The sequence below is a fragment of the Sander lucioperca genome, chromosome 17, assembly GCF_008315115.2.
Source record: "Sander lucioperca isolate FBNREF2018 chromosome 17, SLUC_FBN_1.2, whole genome shotgun sequence".
In the NCBI taxonomy this organism is placed as follows: domain Eukaryota; kingdom Metazoa; phylum Chordata; class Actinopteri; order Perciformes; family Percidae; genus Sander; species Sander lucioperca.
Genome location: NC_050189.1, coordinates 26,362,198 through 26,386,987, shown reverse-complemented (window position 1 = coordinate 26,386,987; position 24,790 = coordinate 26,362,198). Strand labels below are relative to the sequence as shown.

The 24,790-nt window shown below is 41.4% G+C and overlaps 1 protein-coding gene across 1 annotated transcript; it reads left to right on the top strand.

Moving 5' to 3' along the window:
* Nucleotides 1-1,008: 1,008 nt before the first annotated feature.
* On the top strand, nucleotides 1,009-24,668 carry LOC116052941. The gene is made up of 9 exons (XM_031303796.2): nucleotides 1,009-1,183; nucleotides 13,648-13,714; nucleotides 13,883-13,948; nucleotides 19,054-19,104; nucleotides 19,223-19,312; nucleotides 19,465-19,579; nucleotides 19,780-19,791; nucleotides 20,341-20,627; nucleotides 24,642-24,668. Exons 1-9 carry the CDS (start codon nucleotides 1,128-1,130, stop codon nucleotides 24,666-24,668), a joined length of 771 nt encoding a protein of 256 aa, XP_031159656.1. The 5' UTR covers nucleotides 1,009-1,127.
* Nucleotides 24,669-24,790: the final 122 nt, after the last annotated feature.

Here is a 24,790-nt window from a genome sequence, read left to right as displayed (position 1 = left end):
AGTGGGCCTCATGTGAACTATGATACTGCAATAACAGTATTTATTTATTTATTTATAAACGTGCAATAACAGAATCTATTTTTTAAACGTGCAATAACTGTTTTTATATGCCGGCATTCAATATGTGCAATGTCAATATTTATGCTGCGGTCAAACTCCTTTTTAGTGTCATGTTTTAATGTAAAACTAACAGTCTGTGGCATTTGTATTTATTTTTTTTATACTTATTTTGTTTTTTAGTTAAGTAAAAAAAAAAATGTTTTATTTTTTTTATTGTCATATGCACAGTAAGGAAACATGTTTCCCTGTACAATGAAATTCTTCCTTAGCTGTCCACAGAATGCCATACAATGTCAAATCTACAATAATAATAAAAAAATACAATACATACTAGAAATATACAAAATAAAACAATTTTAAAAGGCAGCAATAATATATAATAATATGTTCATAAGTGCACTCTGTATACAGTTAAATGACAATAAAAAGCTATCTATCCACCTAATGTACGCAGATGGTCTGGTGATTCTTTGTCCATATAGTGCATATAGTCCTTCAACAGTTACTAAGGGTCTGCTCCCAATATGGCTCAGACTTTGACATTAAGTACAACTATAAGTGCTAGAAGCAGGGAGGACAATAAACTGTCATTTCCTGCTTTCTCTCTGGTGCTGTCCTTAAAGTGTGTGATGAGGTCAAATACTTAGGGCACTATATAACTGATGACCTGTCTGATGATAGGGACATTCACAGACACTACTGTATGATGTACGCACAAGCTAATATGCTGAATCGCAAATTTAGTATGTGTACATTGTCTGTGAAGACCACACTTTTTAAAGCTTTTTGCACTCCAATGTATACTGCCCTCTTATGGCGTAGCTATATATATATATATATATATATATATATATATATATATATATATATATATATATATATATATATATATATATATAAAAAATTCTCATTCTGTGTAAGGGCTTTTAAGTCCTGAACTTCCCCCCCTTAATCTGCAGACGAGTGGGTTTGCTTTTGTTCCCCTAGTCAGGAAAACCCGGGATGATATCACACATGAGTTGGAGAGAGAGCGTCTGGAAAGTGAAAGTAAAATTTCCAAGAGGAGAATGGGTCAGACGCAGGATCGGAGCAGACGAACAAAGGCATCACCACAGCACAGTAGGTAAAACAGTTACTATTATTGTATTATATGTTTGTTTTTTTTCTTTATTCCTCTGACACACATGTATGTATATGTATATTTCTGCACATTGGGTTTCTGGTGTCTGCGTAGTTGTACGCGGTGCGGTGCGTGCAGGCGCGTAGGCTATCGGCTGAGGGAGAGAGAACCCTCGTTTAGCCCACCTGTAGCCTTGTCATGACTCGTCTATGATCCAAATCCCAAATGTTCTGCATTTATATAGCGCTTTTCTGGTCTTAAGTGCTTGACACACTACATTATTCTCATATATTGTCTATATTTAATGCTGGTCTCTGGACTTTATCCGTGCACTCTTCGACCTATTTGCACTACCACCATGACGCACAATCTCATACTGAATCACAGGGTCAGCTCCTGCCCTATCACTGCAAGCGTCTCATGCGTATACATCCCTTAGTACATTCATGTGGATTTTTAATTTAATTTAATTTAATTTATTTAGTATTTTTTTATTTTATTGTCCATGCTATTCATGTGGATTTGCTTTTTTTTTATCATCCGGTTTGTGATGTAGCCTATGTGTATGTTGTGTGTGATGTCTTAAGCTACTGGGACCTTGAATTTCCCCTTGGGGATCAATAAAGTATCTATCTATCTATCTATCTATCTATCTATGCCATTACACACATAAATTCATGCGTGTGACTGGTCATCAGACTCATGCAGATCAGGGTATCATTGGCTAATCCTTACTTCATTTGGGGGTTCTGTATCTTGCCCAAGGGCACTTTTTCATGTAGACTGCAGGCCAGGGATCAAACCCCCGACTTTCTGATTTATAGACACGCAGCCTATTGTTTTTATTTTATTTTTAAATCCCTTTCTTCCTTCCTTCCTTCCTTCTTTTCTAAGAAAATACATTTTCCATGAGCGCAGGAGAAATCCGAAAGGAGAAGTTTTACAAGCGTGCAGAAGCAGCCAGATTGCGAGGAGAAGGGCCAAAGCTAAGAACAGGAAATCTGTCCGAGCAACAACATATTTGAGTCCAAGCAGAAAGTTGCAGCACAAGCAGAGCAAATCCAAGCGCGAGCAGTGACTAGTTGAGTGTGAGAGCAAGGTTTTGAGGGAAATTATTATGAAATCTGAACAGAATATCAGTGAGAAATCTTCTCAAATTGAAAGAATGCGCTCTTGAATAAAGACAGGAATATAACTCCATATACCAGGTTAATGTTGACATCAAGAATCGAACCCCAAAAAGTTTCTTTAAAGTACTTAACGGGACTAACATAACAGATATACATCCATGGTGAAAAGTTATATATTAAAAGATTTCAGGACTTCATTAATCGATAACAGATCACTCAAACAAAGATTGATTTTAATTGGAGGATCGATTATTTTAACCCATAGCCTGATGACCATGTGAGTTCTTTTCTCTGCAGGGAAAAAAAACACTTTATTTTATACAATATTATTTTGTCTGCAGTAAAGTACTTCTAATTGAAGGCCCCCTTGCGTGATACATTCCACCGCAATATCTCTGTGATGTGACTGCATGAAGTGAACTCAGTGACTTTGAATGAATTGACTCAGATCAGTGATAATGAATAGGCCGGCAACAATTCTTACATAATTGTCTAACTGTCAATTATTTTTACGCAATCGCGGTTTCTTATTTTTAACCGCAATTAATTGCTGATGTTAGCGAAGATCCTTAGGCGTATGACTGGTAACTGTTGATTTTGTTTAGATGTGCCACATTGTAACTATATAAGTGATTATTGGTCAGACTGTTGAGCTAAAGCTATGCTATTTCTTGGGGCGTGGTTTACTTCATATGGCTGTGTCCCCGTGTTATTACATTATCTGGGTCACATGACAGCGATAAAACCAAAAGATGTATCCTGGAATTCATTCAAAAGTTGAATTTGTTAAATAAGTTATTCATAAATAAATGTTTTTAGATTTGACTGAAAGAGACAATTATATTGTTAATTGCAATTATTTTCGAGACAATTAATTGCACAGCAAAATTTGTAATTTGTCCAACTCTAATACAGTTTTTTCCAACTGCTTACACACGTTTTCAAAACTGTCTCCTTTTTTCAAAACTCTACACACAATTCTCAAAACTGCACACACAAAATGCAAAATGCCTCACATCTCCTTCCAAATGAAAAACTGCATTCAAAATACCATAAACACATCTCAAAATCAAGCATTTGCATCAAATGGCAAACACTTTTTTCATAATAGTACATTTTTGGATATACCATGTACACACTGTTGTTCTAAATCTAAAGCTCTTTTGTCTTTCATAGGCCTATAGCTACATTAACAATGTTCTAGAGAGAAAGTAATCTGCTGAGAGTGGTTGAAAAGTGCACTGTAAAAAACAAACAAACAAAGTCTGATTGATTTGTAATGCTGAAATAGTAATTAGATAGTTGCATGCAGTTTGGATGCCATTGTAAAGCTACTCAACATGGGCTTCTCTCATGGTCAATCCGTGGTTGATCACATGATGAATAAGTGTGGTCCTGATCTCATCAGAGATGGCTCTCCTTTCCTCTTCTTCCCTGCTCCTCCTCCTCCTCCTCCTCGTTGTCATCCCCTGTCTGTCCCTCCTCCTCTCCTTACTCTCTGTCTATTGTTGGCATCCGTTGTTCAAAACAGGTAATCTGACCTTTGACCTCTGAATAGGCCTATACTAAAGCAGTGATTGGTTAGTGTTCAGTTATGACATAATGTGTTTGCACATGTGAGGAGTGTGTGTGTGCCCTGGTAAGTAAGTGTAGCAATTTGATTGGTTGTGTTTAGAAAAGGAAAGCAAGTCACTTCCTGTTAGATTTTTGTGTCTTAGGTAGAGAATTGTGTGTAGTGTTTTGAAAAGTGTTTTATGCAATTGAAAACTGAGTGAAAGGCTGAGAAATAGCTTATGGTTTTGGAGATTTGCTGTGTAATTTTGCACTTTGAGTGAGAGGTTTCAAAAACCGTGTGACATGAAAAGATTTTGTGTGTAAGCAGTTGGAAAAAACTGTAATGAGAGGGATAAATGTGGCTTTGTTAACCCTGCGCTGGTCCTCGATGTGTGCCAATTGTTTTTGGCAGTGTACTGTATATATGGAAGGGCAGTTGATTTCTTCTTAGCGGCATGCTAGTGAAAAGTTTCTGTTGACAACACATTTCACTGGAACCACCACCACATTGTACGTAAAGGGGGGAGAACTCTGGGTCCACTTGTCCATTTAGATCCTATGATAAATGAGTGGTCTCTTAGAGAGAAACAGGGAATTTGGAGCATCAAAGACTTCATTTCCTGCATTCTGATACATTTCAGGCCCCATTTTATGGTGAAAATTTCTTTATTTATGTGAAAGAAGAAAACACAACATTCTGGTGGCAGGTAACAATTCAAAATATAATTGGAATATAATGCAGTAAAGGGGCTTTCACATCTGACTACACGTGACCACAAAGTCCAGTTCATTTGATTTGTTTGAACAGGGCATAACGGTAACTTTTTTTCCCAAGGAGCACGATTTGCTCCAAAGTTGAAAAATGTATGAGTGACTTACATAAGGTAATTGCTATTACTGTACAATAATGTTATGAATACAACGCGTTATGAAGTGTAATGTTTTCTTTTTTTAAATATTGATCATTACCAGAACTTACCAGAATTATATAAACAGCCACGCTATTACATTTTATTTTCAGATTCAAAATAGCACTTCTCCCGACACACAGTATGAGACCAGTACGCCTCACTAGGTCAGTTTCACAGGCATTCATTCCAGTCCCCCCATACTAAAACTACTATGGTCAGAAATCCTTTTTTCATACATACACCAAAATTTGGAATGACATTCCCACTCACATCAGAACACTACCACCGTCTAAGTCTTGTTTGCACTGTTTGTTTTTGTCACGATTTTGAGTTTCTGTTTCTTAAAATACATCCATGAAGAAAACCAAACGCATTCCGATTCTAACAACATATTTCCATTTTATGCTGGTTAGGATAGGAACTTCAAAAGCCAGGCCTTGTTTGTGGTAGTGGACATCTTCTACTTTTACTAAAGTAAATATGTCTCTGGTTATTTGTACTTTTACTTAAGTACTGAGATTCAGTATTTCCTCCACCACTGCAATGTACAAGTCATCTGCGAAGGCGGTCTGCCGCTTCCCAGGTGGTGCACAGGAAGTGTTATGTCCTTATATGGGAATTTGCGGGGCGTTTTCTTATTCTAATTAGGAACAACTGGCACGCGCTTTCAATTAAAGACATGGGATTCATCAATCCTAAGAACACAGGTGCGAACAATTCTGTTGTTTAAGAACACGTCATGAATCCGACGTAGACTTTTCTTAGGGACTTTCTTAAGAACATATTTAAGAGAAAACTTAGGAAGATATTGGTGAATGAGGCCCATTGATTCTAAAGACATGGATTGTGTCTGATGACATTGTGTCTGTGTCTTGTGCGCTGACGTCACTCACTTAAGGCACCCTGCCATTCTTGCTCTAACTACGCTACTCTCGTAAGGGGGTTGCGGTATACCGCTCTACCGCGGGAATTTCTTGCTTTTCAACCGCGGTAAGAAAAAATCCATACCGTGACCGTCCCAGCCCTACTGCTTTGTGTTTCCCGCCTTTGTGATTGTATGCCCAGCCCTGATGTGTTACACCTGTTCCTTTCCCTTATGTCACCTGTTCCTTGTTTAACCTCGTTACCCTGTGTGTTTAGTCTCTCTGTTTCCTTGGTGTTTTGTCGGATCGTTTTTCTGTATTGTGGACATATTTTGCCTGTTGCTTCAGGATACTTTTTGTTGGACCTTTTGCTTAAATTAAATCTTTGAACGCTACTTTGCTCTCATCATCTCTGCATTTGGGTCCAAGCTTCGCCTCCACCGTGACAGTTTTGTTGTTTTTAGTTGTCTGTATCTGTCTAGCCCATGCTAATGTCCTGTACAGTACGTGTGTTTCTGTCTTCATGTGCCCTAACTGTGTTCAATGTTCTATGTTTCTGCAGAACAGGAACCTGTTGGAAACCAGTTTTTAAACTGAACCAGGCCTGTTTAAACTGTAACTTAATGTTACTTTTAATCCTTTCCTGTATATAATATATGAAATGAATATATTGTCAATCATGTTGAATATACAGAAGTAGTGTAAGGGACCGCCCCTACGGTTCGGCATTCATGTGAACCATGGATCCATTGCAAATGTAACCATCATAGTGTGGAATACAGTTTAACTGCAGTTGTTACGTGAACATGGCGCAGCATAGTCTCTCTACTTTTGGCATCCTTGCATGGACCACATCCAATTTTCAAACTCTGCCTTTTGTTTTGATCTCAACTGCACACTTGTAAAGTTTCGTGACTGTCAGACACACACACAGACAGACAGACAGACAGACAGACAGACAGACACCTGGCAAAGTACTGAAAATTGCCTCTGTGGTTGTTCCTGTCCATCACCTTCCACTTTCTTTGTGTTGGCGTTCTAAACTCTGGTGGATTAATGAGGACTATTGTTAACTGCTCCTCAGATCTCTGCAGGGTAAATCCAGACAGCTAGCTAGACTATCTGTCCAATCTGAGTTTTCTCTTGCAGACTAAAACAACTTTTGAACGTACACATGTTCCACCAAAACAAGTTCCGGTAACACTTTTGTCCTGGGAGTGTTTGTTTTGTCTGTTTTTTCCCTCTCCCCCTTTTTGTTTTTTCCCCTGTTTGTGTGTCTGTCTGGCCGGAGGAGCGGAATCTGGGTCAAGGGGCGTGGCCGGGCGAGCGACCTACCTGCACGGCTGCTGGCTGTTCTCCATCGCCGCCGCTCAGCTGTGACGGATTCACTTGATTGCGGCTGCAGCTTTTTATCCCGGTTGGAATCTGCATTCGGCGCCAGATCGTTTCGTTTACCATAGTGACTGCAGCAACCCCTGCTCGCCGTTTGCCGCTGCCCTCGCCTCTCAGCCGTGCCTCCACCTCTCTGGATTCCCGTGAGCCTTCTACTACTCCTCGCCCCTCTGCCGTGCCACCCTCTGCCTGGATCCCTGTGAGCATTCGGACACGACATCCTTCTTCGTCCGCTGCAATCCTGACCTCGTCGCCAGCCCTGCTAGCTGACCTTCCTTCGTTGTTTCTGTTGAGATCTAAGATTAAAGACACTAAAAACTTTTCTATTTGAGTTCGTGTTTGTGTGCCTCTGAGTTCTGGGTCTCAGTCAAAGCCATAACAACTTTACAATAAGGTACACAAAAAAATAGGTAGTTAATGATTAGTTACTGTTTTTGAAAGAGTAACGAATGATTAGTTACTGTTTTTCAGAAGGGTAGTTACTGTTTTTCAGAATCAGTAACTCATTCGTTACTCTTTCAAAAAACAGTAACTTCCCTTCTGAAAAGCAGTAACTAATCATTCATTACTCTTTTAAAAAACAGTAACTACCCTTCTGAAAAACAGTAACTAATCATTCGTTACTCTTTAAAAAAAACAGTAACTACACTGTTTATTGTATATATGCGGTTGCCAGTGAGTTACTGTAACTACCCCATTACAGTACCATAACTGTACATGTATTTTACAGTATGATGCCCTTACCACAGTTCCATTGTACAGTATAATACTCTTACTGTAACTTAGTTTTACAGTATAACCTTACTGTAACTTAGTTTTACAGTATAAACCTTACAGTAATTGTACTGTAATTACAATTTGCTAAATTATTATGTAATTGTCTTGCTGTCTTATAGTTTTAATGTAATTGTGGTTCACAGTATATTACACTATTTGGCATTGGCAGTACAAACTATTTTGATCATTTTACATAAATGCTATTGAATTTAATAAATTCCAAATAATTGACTTTAGTCCATGTACAAAAGTAATACATTTTTATTTTCGTATTATACAGGTACAATACCAGGATCAAGATTTTTTTTTGTCTGAAAGTGCAAAAAAAACAGACAAAATTTACATACAAGCGATACTACAACCATGTTTAAGTATGCGCCAGGGGCAGATTGGCCATCTGGCATTTCTGGCAAATGCCAGAGCGGCCGGACCATTTTTTTAAATGTGGGTCGGTCAAATGTATTATTGTGTAATATTAAGCATTAGGCCAGTCGGCAACGGCTGTCCTGGTCCCGAGATGGGCCGACCGACCCAATCAGAGGTTACTTAAATTGGGACGTTCAGTCAAAATCAAGCACGTCACCTTCAAACGGGATCTCTGTTTGCAGGGTTCATGCTGTATCTGACCCTCTCGGTGATCATGCTGCACTGGGGGACCGTGTGCGCAGTGAGAAGCCGCTGCTGACGGGCGCAGAGCTCCGCTGGAACTCCGACTGCTGTCTGTCTGCGCGGCCGTCTAACGGCATCAGTATTAAATTGAGACAGTTTCATTACCATTACCATTATAGTTGGTTTTAACGCCTGATGCGAAGTGTAGGCCTATTAGGAGTAGGCTACATATGAAAACCCTGAACAAGCAGCGTCGTTCTGCTCCATCTTTCTGCTGTGCCCCATTCACGTAGTAGTTTTACACTATGAAGGTTAAACTCTGCAATTAATCCGCGGTTCACATGTATGTATGAACTGTGGTGGTCCGTTACACTGTAGGCTATATTCAACATCACTGATTAAGTAGCCTAATTCAATCCTACATTTTTCAACTTGGGAGCAAACATGCTCCTTGGGGAAAAAAGTGATCATAAAGCCCTGTTCATGCTAATTAAACAACTGGAATTTTGGGTCAAGTGTTGTCCTATCTGGCCCATGTCCCAGATGTGAAAGCCCCCTTACTGGACTACTAAATATAATAATATTCCATTATATTTTGTATTTTGAATTGTTACCTGCCACCAGAATTTTGTGATTTCCTTGCAATAACTATTGACATTTTTACCATAAATTGGTGGCTAAAAATGTATCAGAATGCAGGAATTGAAGTCTTTTACCCTCAAAATTTCCTGGGGGAGGACCCCCAGAGCCCCCCCCCCCAACTTTATGTGTTCCCCCAAAGACCAATTCTGAGCAAGGAAAAACCCTGAAGTATAATCACAGACAGCCATAAAAAAACATTTAAATTGCAGAGTTAGAGAGTTAAAACAGATTAAAAGATGGAGAACCAGACAGACAATATGTACAGTGTCAACAGAGAGAAACACGGACAATAGAACAGACAGACAGTGACAACAAAGAACAACATACTGTAGAGAATGACAGTAACCGCATACAAACGGCATAAACAGGCAGTATGTGTAAATTTGTTATAAACGTGTGCTCTTTAAAAAGTAGTAAGCATTGTTTGCAAGTTCCATTAAATGTTTAAAAATCTGTTACATAAGGTACTGCTTATATTATTTCACCACCTGTACACAAATGTAAAGTGAATGCACGTGTCCGTGGGTCCGTGTAACGTTGGACACTGAGGCTAATTTTTGCTGGACATCTTGATGGTTTTAAGTGGCCAAACTCTGAAGCCGAGGCAAAAAAAAATGCTATCCACAAATGCTCCACATTAACGTTACTTAAAGACACTTTCCCTGTCACCCGACATAACTTATAGAGTCAGTGTTTTTTTTTAAAGATGTAGCTAATGTTAACATTAGATGCTATTAAAACTAGATGGGCAACTGTAGAGGTAACGGTTTAATGTTAACTTTACCTCCACTAATGTTAATATATATAACTATAGGTTAATATAAACGCGATAATACGTTTTGCTTAAACATGCTAAAACACTGACAAACCAATCAACAGAATCGGGAATATAACATTAGCATTAAGCGGAGGTAATGTTAGCCAAAATGCGGCAACAGCAAGCTTAAAAGCTAGCAGTTACTGAGCTAGTAACTTCCAGAATATGGGTTACATTTTAATTCAGACAAAGATATAGACTAATGGTGGTCTGACAAGTGAAAAAGATGTTCCGAACATTGCGTGTAAAACGAGTTGTGTTAGCTTTACCGAACATCATAATAGCTAATCCTCACCATGGGGAAAATGAAACAGTTTGCCCTTGCCTAGCTATGACGCAGGTCGGTAAACTAAACCTAACGTCGCTGCTTGCGAAGGCTTGTGAGCAGAGATTTTAATGTCACAGAATTAGCAAAGATTGGTCTTACCTTAACGCTGCTCCAGCTCTCTTCGAGGAGTGTGTGTGACCGGACTGTGGTGCGCACAGACCAAACCGTTACTCCTTTGAGGTCTCTACCCGGTAGGCCTGTCGCGATAGTCAATAAATCAATTAATCGCACGATAAAAAAAATTAGCTCGATAATTTCCATTTGCATGCTTGTTTGTTTTCCTTGTCTCTCTCTCTCTCTCTACCAAAGAGACTGGATGACGATTTTCGGTTCTTTAGAATAGGAGGAGAGAACCCTCTTGTCAGTGCATGATCTTTGTGCTGGGAGGCGCCGTATGGACTTTGTTTGGGAAGGCGGGACTGCTGGCAGAGTGAGAGAGAGAAGACGCTAGTTGTGAGTTGGAGGAATAAAAAAAGAAAAAGATGGAATTGGTTTCAAAGCCAAATGCGACAGCTGCAGTGTGGGAGCACTTCGGATTCATTTGTTGTAAAACCGTAGCAACCAAAAGCGGTAACACAACAAACATGCATATGCACCTAAAACACAATCACCCGGTGCAGTTTTCCCAGCTGGGAAAAAAAACTACAACAGACGGGCCGTCTCCGTCTTCCCGACAGTACACAATCACTGGGGCATTTAGTCGACAAACAAAGTACAAACAGGACAGCGCAAAGTGGTGTGCACTCACAGACAGTGTAGTTCGCTTAATTGCTAAAGAGATGCTGCCCTTTAGTATCGTCGAAAAGCCGGCATTTCGACGAATGCTGCAAACATTTGACAGCCAGTACGAATTGCCTGGGAGAACACATGTGTCACAAACGGCAATTCCACAACTGTACAACAGCGTGAAAGACGACATACTAAAGGAGATCAAAGACATCCAATTTTACTCTGCCACTACGGATATGTGGTCAAGTTCAAACATGACCCCCTATATGAGCTTGACTTTACACTACATAACTGCTGACTGGAGCCTGCACTCCAAGTGTTTAGAGACTAGATATGTCCCAGATAACCATACTGCTGACACCCTTGGAGAAAACCTGAAGTCTGCTTTAGCAGACTGGGGACTGGATGAGCACAAACTAGTCTGCATCACTACAGACAATGGTGCTAACATTGTTGCTGCAATAAGGGATCTTGGCTGGCCATGGCTCAATTGCTTTGGCCACAACCTCCATCTTGCTGTGTCCCATGGTCTGGACAGCAACAAAGATCGGACAGCGCGTGCCATAGGACTCTGTAAAAGTTTGGTCAACGCATTCAACCTGAGCTGGCTTAAGAGGAGAGACCTGAGGAAGGCACAGAGTGAGGCAAATCCCCCCCAACACAGTCTAATACTGGTGAGTGATGTTTAATTCATTGATAGTTTAATTTGCAACACAAAATATTTAAAGAGTTTTTATTTTTATTTTATAGTAGCCTGTAGAATAACCTGTAGGTATCTAGTCTTTTAGTATGGACTGGCATATAAACATTATATAACATACAAACATACAAATTAATAATGATAAATAATGGAAATGTAAAAAGTAGTTATTTGTTTAAGAATGTTGAAATAGACTAAATAATGAACAAGAACAATATTATCTTTCACACAGGATGTCACACGATGGGGCACTAAGCAGAAGATGGTAGAGAGGGTGCTGGAGCAACTCGCAGCTATAAGACGTGTCCTGGTTGAAGACAGAAAACATAGCCACCTCAACCCAACCTGGCAGGATGTTTCTGTGTTGGAGTCCATCAACGCAGCAATGAAACCACTGGCTGACTTCACAGACATTCTCTCAGGGGAAAAATACGTCACGGTGTCCTCAGTTAAGCCTGTGCTGGAACTGATTAAAGACGACCTTCTCTCTCCAGGCCCTGATGACACTGCACTGACAGCCAGTATTAAACAAAATGATGTGTGCAGGGTACTGACTGAAAAATACAGCTCACCTGCAATCCAAGTTCTCCTGAGAAAGGCCACCATCTTGGATCCAAGGTATCGTGGCAGCATGGAGGAGGCATGTGCATTGGATGATGTCAAACATCAGCTTGTGCAAGAGCTACTGGACTTAGGACCAGAAGGAAGTGGAGAAGGTATCAGTGGTGAGAGCTGCAGCAAAGCTGCTGGAGGAAACAAGGATGAACCTACTGCTGCCGCACCCACCAAGAAGAAGCTGAGTGACCTTCTTCAAAACAGAAGAGCTCGTCATCTCAGTCAGGCCCAGGCTGCATTTCCAAAAAGAGTGCAGGCTGATGCAGAGCTGACCAAGTTCCTCCAAGAAGATGCACTTGATGCATCTTGTGATCCCTTGATGTGGTGGCATGACAATCAAAAAAGATATCCTTTGATGGCCAAGTTGTCCCAGAAATACATGTGCATTTGTGCAACAAGCACCAGCACCCGGTACTCCTTTCTATGCCTTTAAAGTATCTACCCGCCACTCTTTTGAAGTCGTGAAGTCAGAGTTCAAATCTGGTGGTCAAGCATTTATATCCATAATCCCTTTCTTGTTTCTCTCAATAAATGATTTACACTGCTGAAAACATGTCATCATTTTTAATTACCTTCACTGCTAAAAGCATAACAAATAAAATGTATTTCATTTTATAGAGATTTTATTTTTCCATTTCACTTCTATGCTTCTATAACATTAACTAACAATTTTATTTGTCTGTCTTATTCAACTACATTAGCACTACTGCTGTTGTTTTACAGCAGGCTACCGCAAATTCAAAATATACAGTAAATCACTGTAAATTAAATGTTAATACCTATAATGCAATGCATATTACAGTAATGAACCGGAAAAGAAAATTATGGTATTTTACTGGACATTTTGTGGTAACTGTAGAAATTACAGCTAAGTCTAACAGTGTACCCTTCTGAAAAACAGTTAACTACCCTTCTGAAAAACAGTAACAACCTTTCTGAAAAACAGTAACTACCCTTCTGAAAAACAGTAACTAATCATTCATTACTCTTTCAAAAACAGTAACTAATCATTAACTACCTATTTTTTTGTGTACCTTATTGTAAAGTGTTACCCAAGTTCCTTCCTGAGGCTATTTTGCAGCGGCACTGTGTAGAATTTGAATGTGGAAGTTCTGAATGATGCTTGAATCTTCGGACTATTCGGGTACAATCCTAAAAAGGGTTTTTGATTTTGTTTTTTGATTGTCCTTCCCTTCCACAGACAACAATCCCTGTCTGTTGTTATTGCTGCTACTATTGGAGAACAGGTTTTATTTTATGGTAACATTCTTGAATTGAATTGTGTGTGTGTGTGTGTGTGTGTGTGTGTGTGTGTGTGTGTGTGTGTGTGTGAGACATGACGGACACAAATATTGCTCTATAATAATCTATAACAGTTCTTTCTGCTTCTTCTTCCCCAGTGTGAGTCTTGATGGTTACGGTGGCAGAATGACGTCATGGAAATATGTGATGCAGCTGTTTCTCTTCGTAAGTGTCCCCAGTGGCACATTCCTTGAAATCTCAGCAGCTCGTAGCTCTGACATGGGAGCGCTGAGTACAATATAACTGATTATTATGTATATCTAACATGCTTCCTCTCAATCTCCCAGACTATTAAAACACCTTTAATTCTGCTGTCAAATGTTTGTCTGCTAGGTGTTCCTGATCATGATCGACCTGTCAAAAGAGGACTGTTACGACTACTTCGACGTGAAGAAATGGGTATAGGTTTATCTTTATTGTTTTTTGCACGACACCAGCAAAATGAAAAAGTGAAGGCATTTGAGCATTTTTCAGAGGTTTTGCTTTACATATGTGAATAGCTTTTCATCACCGTATCTACAGCAACGTTAAATGCTGTTTCCCAGTGGGTATTTCTTTTTGAAATGCCATTGAGGTTGCTGGAGCAATTATTTTTGGGGCATTTTAGGCCTTTATTTTGACAGGACAGCTGAAAACATGAAAGGGGAGAGAGAGGGGGAATGACATGCAGCAAAGGGCTGCAGGTCGGAGTCGAACCCGCGGACGCTGCGTCGAGGAGTAAACCTCTATATATGGGTGCCCGCTCTACCAACTGAGTTACCCGGGCGCCCGCACATAGTGACTTTTAAAAGTCTGAAAAGGTGCTACATTGTCAAAATGTCTGACCCCTAAAGGCTCTAAACAGCCACACAGGTGTTTTCAGTTAATCTGGCTGATTAGACCTCTTCCCATGACTGCGTGGGCAGGGGCGGATCTACAGGGGGGCAAGGGGGGGCAGCTGACCCCCCACTGTAGGGCCAAATACTTAGCTACATCCTTGCATCAAATGTGCAGAGCGGTGTTCGCACAGTCTGGCTCGCACGCAGTGAATCTGCTGCAATGCGGTGGCCGGTGTTCTATAAAATCCACTTCCTCTCACATATCACGGCAATAAGGCTGCACAAATTAAACCAGGTGACATCCTTTACTGTCAAACTGCGAAAACAACAAATACAATGGGATTACGAAGGCTGGTCTAAACATAACTGTTGTGTGCATGTAATACATCTCTTCTGATTTTATGTTTGATAGGCTACTTATTAGCTACAGGGCCCTACAGTGTAATGTAATACAAGGATAACCAGGGGCCTCATTTATAAAACTGCGTAGATTCTATTCTGAAAGATTTCGTGCACCAAAAAGTCAGAATTTTCATACGCAAAAACAAAATTTTGATGAATCCTTTTGATTCTGATCCCAAGGTCGTCACATATTTGTCCTAATAAGGTCCATGTTAATCAATCAATGAATATAGCAGCCTTGTAAAGAAGCCCTTGATGACCAATCATGAAATGAAAAAATGGGGGGAAAAAAAAAAACAATTCAGTGATTGTGAGATTGATGTGCTAGCCTGGCTCCGCCCTCCTACTTACTTCCGCTCAATTTTCATTTCCCTTCACTACTCCGTCTGGGTTTGCGGTATATTCTTGGGTTTTCTCTGGTCAAATATTTGTAGGTCCAATCAGCGAACAGAGGGAGTGGCTGAGAACGATGACGTTGAGGATGTGCACTAGAAAGATGCGAGCGAAGCCATTCGGTCCGTTGTGACAGCAACGCTGCCGAATATCCAGAAGTTAAAGCCCGAGCAAGAACAATCTTTGCTGAGTTGTGTTGCTGGCCATGATGTTGTGGCCCTCCTCCCCACAGTTTTACGTTCGCATAGATTAGTGGACCCAAAATGCAGAGAGAGCAGGCAGGTAGGCAGGCAGCAGGTAGAGCTCGAGGATTTATTAACACAAAAGTCTAAACAACAAAAGGAGTCCAAAATACAGCAGACAAAAACTCACGGACAAGAAGACTGGAGAGAACACGGTTGGAAAACTGACATGCTGATAAAGTCCAGAAGCGAAGACACACAAACTGACTGGAACGAACACGAACAAAAACACATACACAATGATCTGACAAAAGACAAGGGGAAGACAAAGACTAAATACACAGGGTAACGAGGAAACACAAGACAGGTGACACAAGGCTGGGAAACAGGTGAAACACATTAGGGCAATCACAAGGGCGGGAAAACAGAGAGTAAAACAAGACAAGACAAGACAGAGAACACATTATCAAAATAAAACAGGAAACTAAGCAAAATACAGAACAGAAACAGACTACCAAAATAAGATACACACCAACCCATAACAGGACACCCCCCCCCCCCCCCCCAAGGGACAGATCCCAGATGTCCAAAAAACAAAAAACAGGCAGAAACAACCCAGGGAGGGCGGAGGGGGCCCGGAGGAGGGACGACCCCAGAAACAAAATAAATCAACCCCGGAGGGGCGAAAGAGAGTCCGGGGGAGGCAGAAAGCCACTGGGGACCAGGTGGCCAGGCAACCAGGGCAGAGGTTGACTGGGTGCCAACAGGACACGGGGGGCAGGAGTCGGCCTGACCGCCGACAGGGCACGTGGGGCAGGAGTGGGCCTGACCGCCGACAGGGCACGAGTGGGTCTGATCACCGACAGGACACGGGGGGCAGGAGTTGGCCTGACCGCCGACAGGACACGAGGGGCAGGAGTCAGCCTGACCGCCGACAGGACACGAGGGGCAGGAGTCAGCCTGACTGCCGACAGGACACGAGGGGCAGGAGTCGGCCTGACCGCCGACAGGACACGAGGGGCAGGAGTCGGCCTGACCACCACAGGCAAAGTCTCAGGGGGGCAGAACAAAGGCAAAGTCACTAGGGAGGTCTCTGGGACGCCGGAGACTGGCAAAGCTTCAGGGGCAGCCGAGGTTCTGGAGGGCTGCTAACCAGCCGGAGATCAAGGGAGCTGCTAGCCAGCCAGGGATCTGTGAGGCTGCTAGCCAGCCGGGAATCAGAGAAGCTGCTAGCCACCCGAAGCTCAGAGAGGCTGATAGGTAGGATAGGTAGACTGGATTCTAGGGGGCGGCTAGCTAGCTGGGAGTCAGGAAGGTTGCTAGCTAGCCGGGGCTCAGAGAGGCTGCTAGCCAGCCGGGGCTCAGGAAGGCTGCTAGCTAGACGGGGCTCAGGAAGGCTGCTAGCTAGGTGGGGCTCTGAGAGGCTGCTGGCTAGCCTAGATTCAGGGGATGTGCTAACTAGCTTAGCTTCAGGGGAGCTGCTAGCTAGCGGGGAATCTGAGAGGCTGCTAACCAGCCGGGGCTCAAGAACGTTGCTAGCTAGCTAGGGCTCAGGGAGGTTGCTAGCTAGCCGGGGCTCAGAGAGGTTGCTAGCTAGCCGGGGCTCAGAGAGGTTGCTAGCTAGCCGGGGCTCAGAGAGGTTGCTAGCTAGCCGGGGCTCAGAGAGGTTGCTAGCTAGCCCAGGGTCAGGAGAGCTGCATGCCGGCCCGGAGTCAGGAGAGCGGCACGTCGGCCCGGAGTCAGGAGAGCTGCACGTCAGCCCGGAGTCAGGAGAGCCGCACGTCGGCCTGGAGTCAGGAGAGCCGCACGTCGGCCCAGGGTCAGGAGAGCCGCACGTCGGCCCAGGGTCAGGAGAGCCGCACGTCGGCCCAGGGTCAGGAGAGCCGCACATTGGCCCAGGGTCAGGGGAGCTGCACGTCAACCTAGGGTCAGGAGAGCTGCACGTCAACCCAGGGTCAGGAGAGCTGCACGTCAACCCAGGGTCAGGAGAGCTGCATGCCTGCCCGGGAACAGAAGGGTTGCACGTCAGCTCGGGAACATTGGTCTGCTCAGGAAAACTCACTGACCAAGTTGCAGGCTGGGTACCAACTGGCAGCAGGGGTAGCTGACTGCTAGCAGGCTTGGAAGAAGATGGCCTGGTAGCATGTTGGGGTGTTGGCTCACGGCTAGGAGTTTCCAAGAAGTCCTGAATCCACTCCGGCAGGGAGCTCCTGAGCTAGGGTTGAGTGGAAACTCTCCAGCGAGCAGAGCGAAGAACTGCCTCCTTAGCCTCCCAACCTTGAGCAAATCTCCACTCCCCAACAGCACAGATAAGCCTACATTTAAGGTCACAAAGTTCGTTACTGATAAAATATGACACCTTCTGTTCTATTTTCTGTTTCAGTAAATATGATCAAGCCATTTAATTCAATTTCAGCTAAATTCAATTTTATTTATAGTATCAAATCGAGTTCACTCCTCTCAAGACACTTTGGTGTGTGGTCTAGACCAACAGTGTTGGTCTAGACCACACTCTATAATTTACAAAGACCCAACAATTCCCCCAAGAGCAAGCATTTAGTGCAACAGTGGCGATGAAAAACTTCCTTTTGGGCAGAACCCTCAGACAGACCCAGGCTCTTGGTGGGCAGCCATCTGCCGCTGTTGGTTGGGACACAGAGACGGATACAGATATACAGATATAGAGAATTATGATTCATAATAATTATAGCAGTTGATATGATTAACGGTGGCAATTATTGTAACAATAAAGATAATGGAACTATGACTAGAACTAATAGTTGTAGCAGTTCAGGGCATAGCAGGGTGTTGCGGGGCATAGTAGGGCATAGCAGTGCGTTTACATATGGGGATTCCCATGTACCGTCTTCCCCTGCCACCCTGCCTACCTACAACTTGGGGCACGTTCAATTGTAAAATGACGTGCACCGCTTTGCTACAGTTTCTGTGTTGAACGACACGTTTCCTCGGAACGGTGTGCAGGATTTGAGATATGTTTTCTCAGGTTTGGCGGATTAGCTAACGTTAGATGCAGGCTACGTTGATCGTTGTTGTCGATGATATCTCGGCTTAAAATTACTGTAACAACCACTAAAACATGATGACCTCGCGGTCCTCTCTACCCGACTGACAGACACACTTTCTCTGCTAAAAATGACTGCAACACCCGCTAAAAACACTGCATACTCATAGTCCTCTTTACCTGATTTACAGCCCCCCTTTCTTGGCTTAAAATGACTTACTGTTTGTTGTCTACGGCCGTTGAACAGGCTACACTGTTGTTTTGTGTGAAGAAATAAATAAAGGTCAACATGCTAAAGGGCCTAAATTCAGCAAAACAAGGACACACCAAGGCCCCAAGTAACCAACTTGAGTACTCTATATAACTCTCTATAATATTTGAGTACACAAATGTTGAAATGACTGACAATGCCCGTCCCAACAAGTGTTTTTACTGATGTCGTAAATTCAACTGTGTCATCATGACTTACCTGCTGTAAAAATTAGTCAATAAAGGAGCAAGCATGCTTACTTCCTGGCTCTTTGGAAAAGGAGATTGGCTGGCTGTTTATAACATCAATTTAGTGTCTCTTTTTTAACAAAAACATATCTGGGCAGAACAGTTCGGCATTTACTATTTGGGAACATAACTATTCTAAAACATAATTTCTACTTCTGTTTGTCAATTTTCTCTGTTTCACTTTTCAAGGCAGGAAATCTGAGTGAGATTGTCACCCTCGTAAAAGCTAAGGATTTTAAGGTAACTTAAAAATGAATCTGCTGCGATTCTATGTGAATATACAGAATGCATATTGTTCCATAGGGACTGGACTTAATTGCATTTGGTTAAGTGTGCATGTGTGCTCTTCCCAATGCAGGACACAATGGAATGTACTTTAGAGAAAAAGTGCAAACGGGATGATCGAAAAGGAATAGCATGTTACTTGCTACATGACTGCTTTGAGATGGTGAGCAAACAATAGCAACTTTTCACTGTCATTTCCTTCAAGTTGGTGTCTGGTGTTTGTTGTTGTTTCGATTGTAACTTTTGTGAATGCTTGTGAAGTCCCATGTCTGACCTTTTCTCCCAAGCTAATAAAATGTCTGTAAAAACCCACAGCACAGAGATTTTCAAAACAAGACACAGGCTGGAAATTGTACGGGGGAAACTCAGAATATCTCCTTCTATAACTTCATGTGCATGACGGCTAAAGCTATCAACCTTACTGTTAAAGGTATACCACAAACAGATATTACTCTAACAATTAGTTTACTGTACCTGTGACTGAGCACCTTTTGGGATAATTTAAATGTACACAAAATGAATGTCCAATTCTGACTGCAATTATAAATCCCAACTGCAGTAAAATATCACCAAAGCATAATACTAAATGTGTTTTTCATGATTTGCTTTTCTTTCTTTCTTGCATCACAGGCTGTGAATTAGGTGAGTACACATCCTGCGCTGTGAGTGGTTGTGAACGTTAAAAAGTGTGGATGTGTGTGGTATGTGTATCTGTACTGCATCAACTTTTACAGCCACTCTTCAGCACAAGCTCACATGAACATGTTTGTTCGTGGGAATGATTTGAATTGGCCTCCAGAGAGCTTATTGGCATGGGAAAAGCTTGTTTTGATTCACTAAAATGATTTCACAGCCACTTCTTACCATGAGGTCATATAACCATGTTTCTATGTCAGAATCCTTTAAAATCGTGTTCTGAAAAGCCTGTTTCAAGCACTAAATCAACTTTACAGCCACTCTTCACCACAAGCTTATGTAAACATGTTGTGTGTGGGAAGTATGTAAATTGGCTTCACTTACACGTCGTCATGTCAGCTAGTGTAAACATGAAAGTGCTGGCACCAAAATCCACATTCAGACTTTTCTATTGTTTCAAGTATTCATCTTTATTTAACCATATACTGTACGTTTGCTTTTACAAGTCATTACCTTCATTTATATAACATTGATCAAATTTTTTCTTTATTTTAGACACCGTATGCAATGTGTATGCATATACTGGTAAGTCCCACCTTTTTTGTGATTTAAGAAGTGCATGTGGATGCCGTGCATTTGATCATTCAGAATCATGCTTGCTGTTGCGTAATTGCATGTTTCCATGTCCCCACACAGTTACAAATTCCCAATGTACAGAGAGTCTGTTCACTCAGAGAACCATTGATAGACAGTATGTAACGTTCTGCAGTTTTGGCAACCCATTCTCATTCCCAACTCGTCATAACACTGGAGCTTTGTCAGTGGCCTTAAAGGTCCAGTGTGTAAAGTGTTTAGTTGTTCATTGTCAAAATCTGTGTTGCCCGTTCACAAACTTGTCCTTTTTCATGAATAGTTACCACCACCATCAATTCCAAATATTCCTTTTGGCTTGCAATTTTACATTTGCATTTGTATGAACTGGGGTAGACGCTCCATATTCATGCGCCATCTTGAAATACGTTAGACGGTAAGGGACATACAGGACATACTGCTCCGCGTTTTCGCCGTTCCATGATAAACTCCCAGGTGCTGCTAATGCTGCTAATGGCTATCGTAGCTTCCTGGCCCCGGCAAGTTTGAAGAAGGAAACATGGAGGACCACACCTATTCAAAATCCAAATTTCAGGAACAGGAGTCTTCTTCTTCACCCAGAAAAAAGAAAAAGGATATTGAAAAGAGCAAGAGACCGGCTTTTTGAAGCGTGAAGGCTACCTGTAGCTGTAATACGTACTTTGAACTGCGTGGCGCGAGAGAGTTGATTGTGATATATGATCTCAACGCTAGAAATTCCTACACATTGGACCTTTAAGGCAAGACAAGGCATCTTTATTTGTATGGCACATTCCAGCAACAAGTCAATCCAAAGTGCTTTACATAAAACATTAAAGAGCAGTTAAAAATATAAACCCGGCTAAAATAGAATAAGACGGATTTGAAATACAAGAATAAAATGTACAGTGCAGTGTACGAAATGAACAATTATTTAAAGAAAGGCGGCATCAAAAAGAAGCCTTGATTTGAAAGAACTGAGAGTTGCTGTAGTTTTCTGGGAGTTAGTTCCAGATATGTGAAGCATAGAAACTGATTGCTGCTTCTCCATGTTTACTTCTGACTCTGGGGACAGAAAGCAGACCTGTCCCAGTCAGACCATCTGAGAGGTCTGGGTGGTTCATCATGTAGCAGCAGATCAGAAATAAACCGTTCAGTGCTTTATAAACCAACAGGAATATTTAGAAATAATTTCTTTGAGAGACAGGAAGCCAGTGTAAAGACCTCTGAACTAAAGTGATGTGATCCACTTTTTTGGTCTTAGTGAGGACTCCTCTCTCTTTCCATCTGTGTGCATCCATTAGGGGTGGGAATCTCTTGGCTTATCACGATTCGATTCTGATTCAGAGGCCAACGATTCGATTCTAAACCGATTATCGATGCATCTCGATGCAACAATTTTCACGCATGATTTAAAAAAATATACATATACATATATCTGAGTTTGCTACTCAGAGTTTGCTAATCACTTCCTAGACAAAGCAGCTAGACAAAGCTTAGATTTTGACATATATTTGTCACACACAAGTTTTAATGAAATGTCTGTAAAGTGTCTTGAGATAACTCTTGTTATGATTTGACACTATAAATAAAATTGAATTGAATTGAGCAGCAGCGTTCTGAATCAGCTACACAACGTAGCCTTTAGCTTCTGTATGCACCGGGCAGAACAACTGCTCGACCGCGGCGCTGGAAGACGTAGTATGAAGAGCGATAATGGTAGGGAGTAGTATTAAAGACCGAAGCTCCGCATAACGATGTAATGGGTTGGTGGATGGGTCAAACAACACAGGACTTTTACTCAGGAGACCGAGGTTTGTGTCCCGTCTGTGTCCCGTGTGTCACTTAAACAACAACTTTCTTGCTGCACTAAATTATTTACCCGTGTAAAAATTTTGTATCCAGTTCTGGCTAAAATGAGTGTCGAAACCATGAAATAAAGACAGTTGTCTTTTAAGTTAAATGAAATATGGAATTTCCGATGGCATGACCACCAACAAATGTAAAACATGCAGTATAAAGTAACACATTCACCATATTTAAATTTCTTGTACCTTTAAATGCTGCCGTTTGACCTTAAACTAATAATACGTATTGTTATTAGAAATGACAACAGTGTTGCCACCAACAAGAGCAGTAACAGCAGCAACAACGGCAACAGCAACAACAACAACAGCAGCAACAACAACAACAGCAACAGCAACAACAACAACAGCAGCAACAGCAACAACAACAACAACAACAGCAACAACAACAACAACAGCAGCAGCAACAGTAACAACAGTATTGCCACCAACAACTACAGCAACAATAGCAACTTTGGCACCACCAGCATCCACACTGGCACCAACATCAACAGTCAGCACAGATTCCCCAAAATCTGGTAAGCTATGTATATGGAACTTTATATGACTATAAGATCGCTACTTATACCATGGCAATGGAAAACATTTTTTTTTTTTTTTTTTTTAAATTAAAATCATATCAGAAAACCTTGTTCCTGTCAAGAGGACATTCAAAATAGTCTCGTCTTGCCAGGCGGTCTGGCTTGTCCACACAGCATTCCAGGATGAGGAAAGCATGCTCTAGTTTATTGGCATTTCTTTAAACCAATCACAGTGTCTTGGCGTGCTAGGCGCCCGACGGAGCAACGGTGCCTCTGCAAAATAGCCTCGGGAAGGAACTTGTTTTGGTGGCACATGTGCAACAGAACGTGTGCAACAGAAAACTCAGATTGGACAGATAGTCTAGCTAGCTGTCTGGATTTACCCTGCAGAGATCTGAGGAGCAGTTAACCATAGTCCTCATAAATCCACCAGAGGTTAGAACGCCAACACAAAGAAAGAGGAAGGTGACGGACATCCGGCTGAAAAGAGGGACATCTGGCGGAATTTCTGGGGCAACGGAGCAAAACTGGAAGTGGAGCGTCGTGGATATAGACTACATTCAAAATGAATGCTAAAAGCTAATTAACCTTTGTGCAGTCCTTTTAAAAGGTTGCTCTGATATCCTTAGAGAATAAAAATGGCTGCATCAAAAACCTGCCGTATATTCATATTATTTTCAACTTTTAACCAGTTTGTTTACATAATGCCACTATTGTTATGAAAAAAGCCCTATAAAATTTAAAAAAAGTTTAATCTGGTGAATGTAGTTAAAAGTACAATTTTGAAGCCAGGGCCCTTGTTTGAAAGCCTGAGTTAATAGAATGCTGTAATGGCAGTGGAATCAAACATTTTCATTTTAATGGGGATGTTTTTCTCCTGGTCTGTGTGTCTGTATTTTTACTTATTATAGGAGCTGAGGTTGAACATCCAAAATTTAATTAAAAAAAAAAAATCTCCAACCTGTGCTAAAATGTATGCCTTATACATTACAGGGTTATTTGGGTATTAAACCTGGACTCAGCTGGTTCACAGAGATAGACATTTTATTAAAGAGTACTACTACTACTACTACTTTTAGCATGAATAGAGTGTGTATATTTTATTTTATTATTTATGTAAATGGATCAATTATGTGTTTATTTCAACCAAACCAGAGTGGTGATTGTTGGAACACTGCAAATATAAACCAAGACGGATTTTGATAGTTTAATTTTTTTTCTGTCGACTTTGAATGTGTGTGTTTTTTTTACAATGATAAAATTGCTGTTTTTTTTAGATCGAGTCTGGTGGGTTTGGCGATAGCGATTTTGCAGATGTTTCATGTTAAACAAAAAGGATCTTACTCTTTAACAAAAAGGTCGACCTCTGTAGCAATCCTTTTCAAAATGTTGTCAGACACAATAATCTGAGCCTGTCAGTGGCAAAACAAGCACTTTTTCGTGGACGCAAATTGAAGGTGCGCAACTGCTCATTGTTGTTGTGCCCATCAGTCACTTGAACACAAAAACATAGGAAAATAGGGTCCAGGTTGAAAAAAAAAATAAAGTTACAAATGACCCTACTGATGCACAAGGGTTAATTTGCAGCTGACCATAAACCTCTATTTAGTATTAACTCATCCACCTTTCCAGTGAGATGAGCAAGCCAACCAACCGGTTCTTAAGTGTTGTCTCTTACAAAAAGAAACATACGGTTAGAAAACGTGGGAGTGTATTTTTTTTTAATGACTATGACTTTCCCCATCTGCCTGAAGCAATGAGCCCATTCCAAATTTAAAAACACACTTCGAAAAGCTGCACAACAGTACAATTTATGCTTCAGCAAAAGTGTTTTTTTAACACAGTGTTTTGTTTTTATAAGAGAAAAGACTTCAGGGATGTGGACTAACTGCATCCACCTCCAATTTCCTATGCTTTTCTTTCATTGGAAGCATTCATAGAAAGATACAGTCCCAAACAAGGCTAAACAAGAATGTGCCTAATGTCATGTCAGCCTACTGTACTCAACTG

Bases quoted from the DNA above. Each gene is read 5' to 3' on its own strand.
- LOC116052941 (XM_031303796.2), top strand. From the start codon at position 1,128: ATGGGTCAGACGCAGGATCGGAGCAGACGAACAAAGGCATCACCACAG. The intron at 13,715-13,882 runs GTAAGTGTCCCC...TTTGTCTGCTAG, and splicing joins TGATGCAGCTGTTTCTCTTC to GTGTTCCTGATCATGATCGA. The intron at 19,105-19,222 runs GTAACTTAAAAA...TTCCCAATGCAG, and splicing joins TAAAAGCTAAGGATTTTAAG to GACACAATGGAATGTACTTT.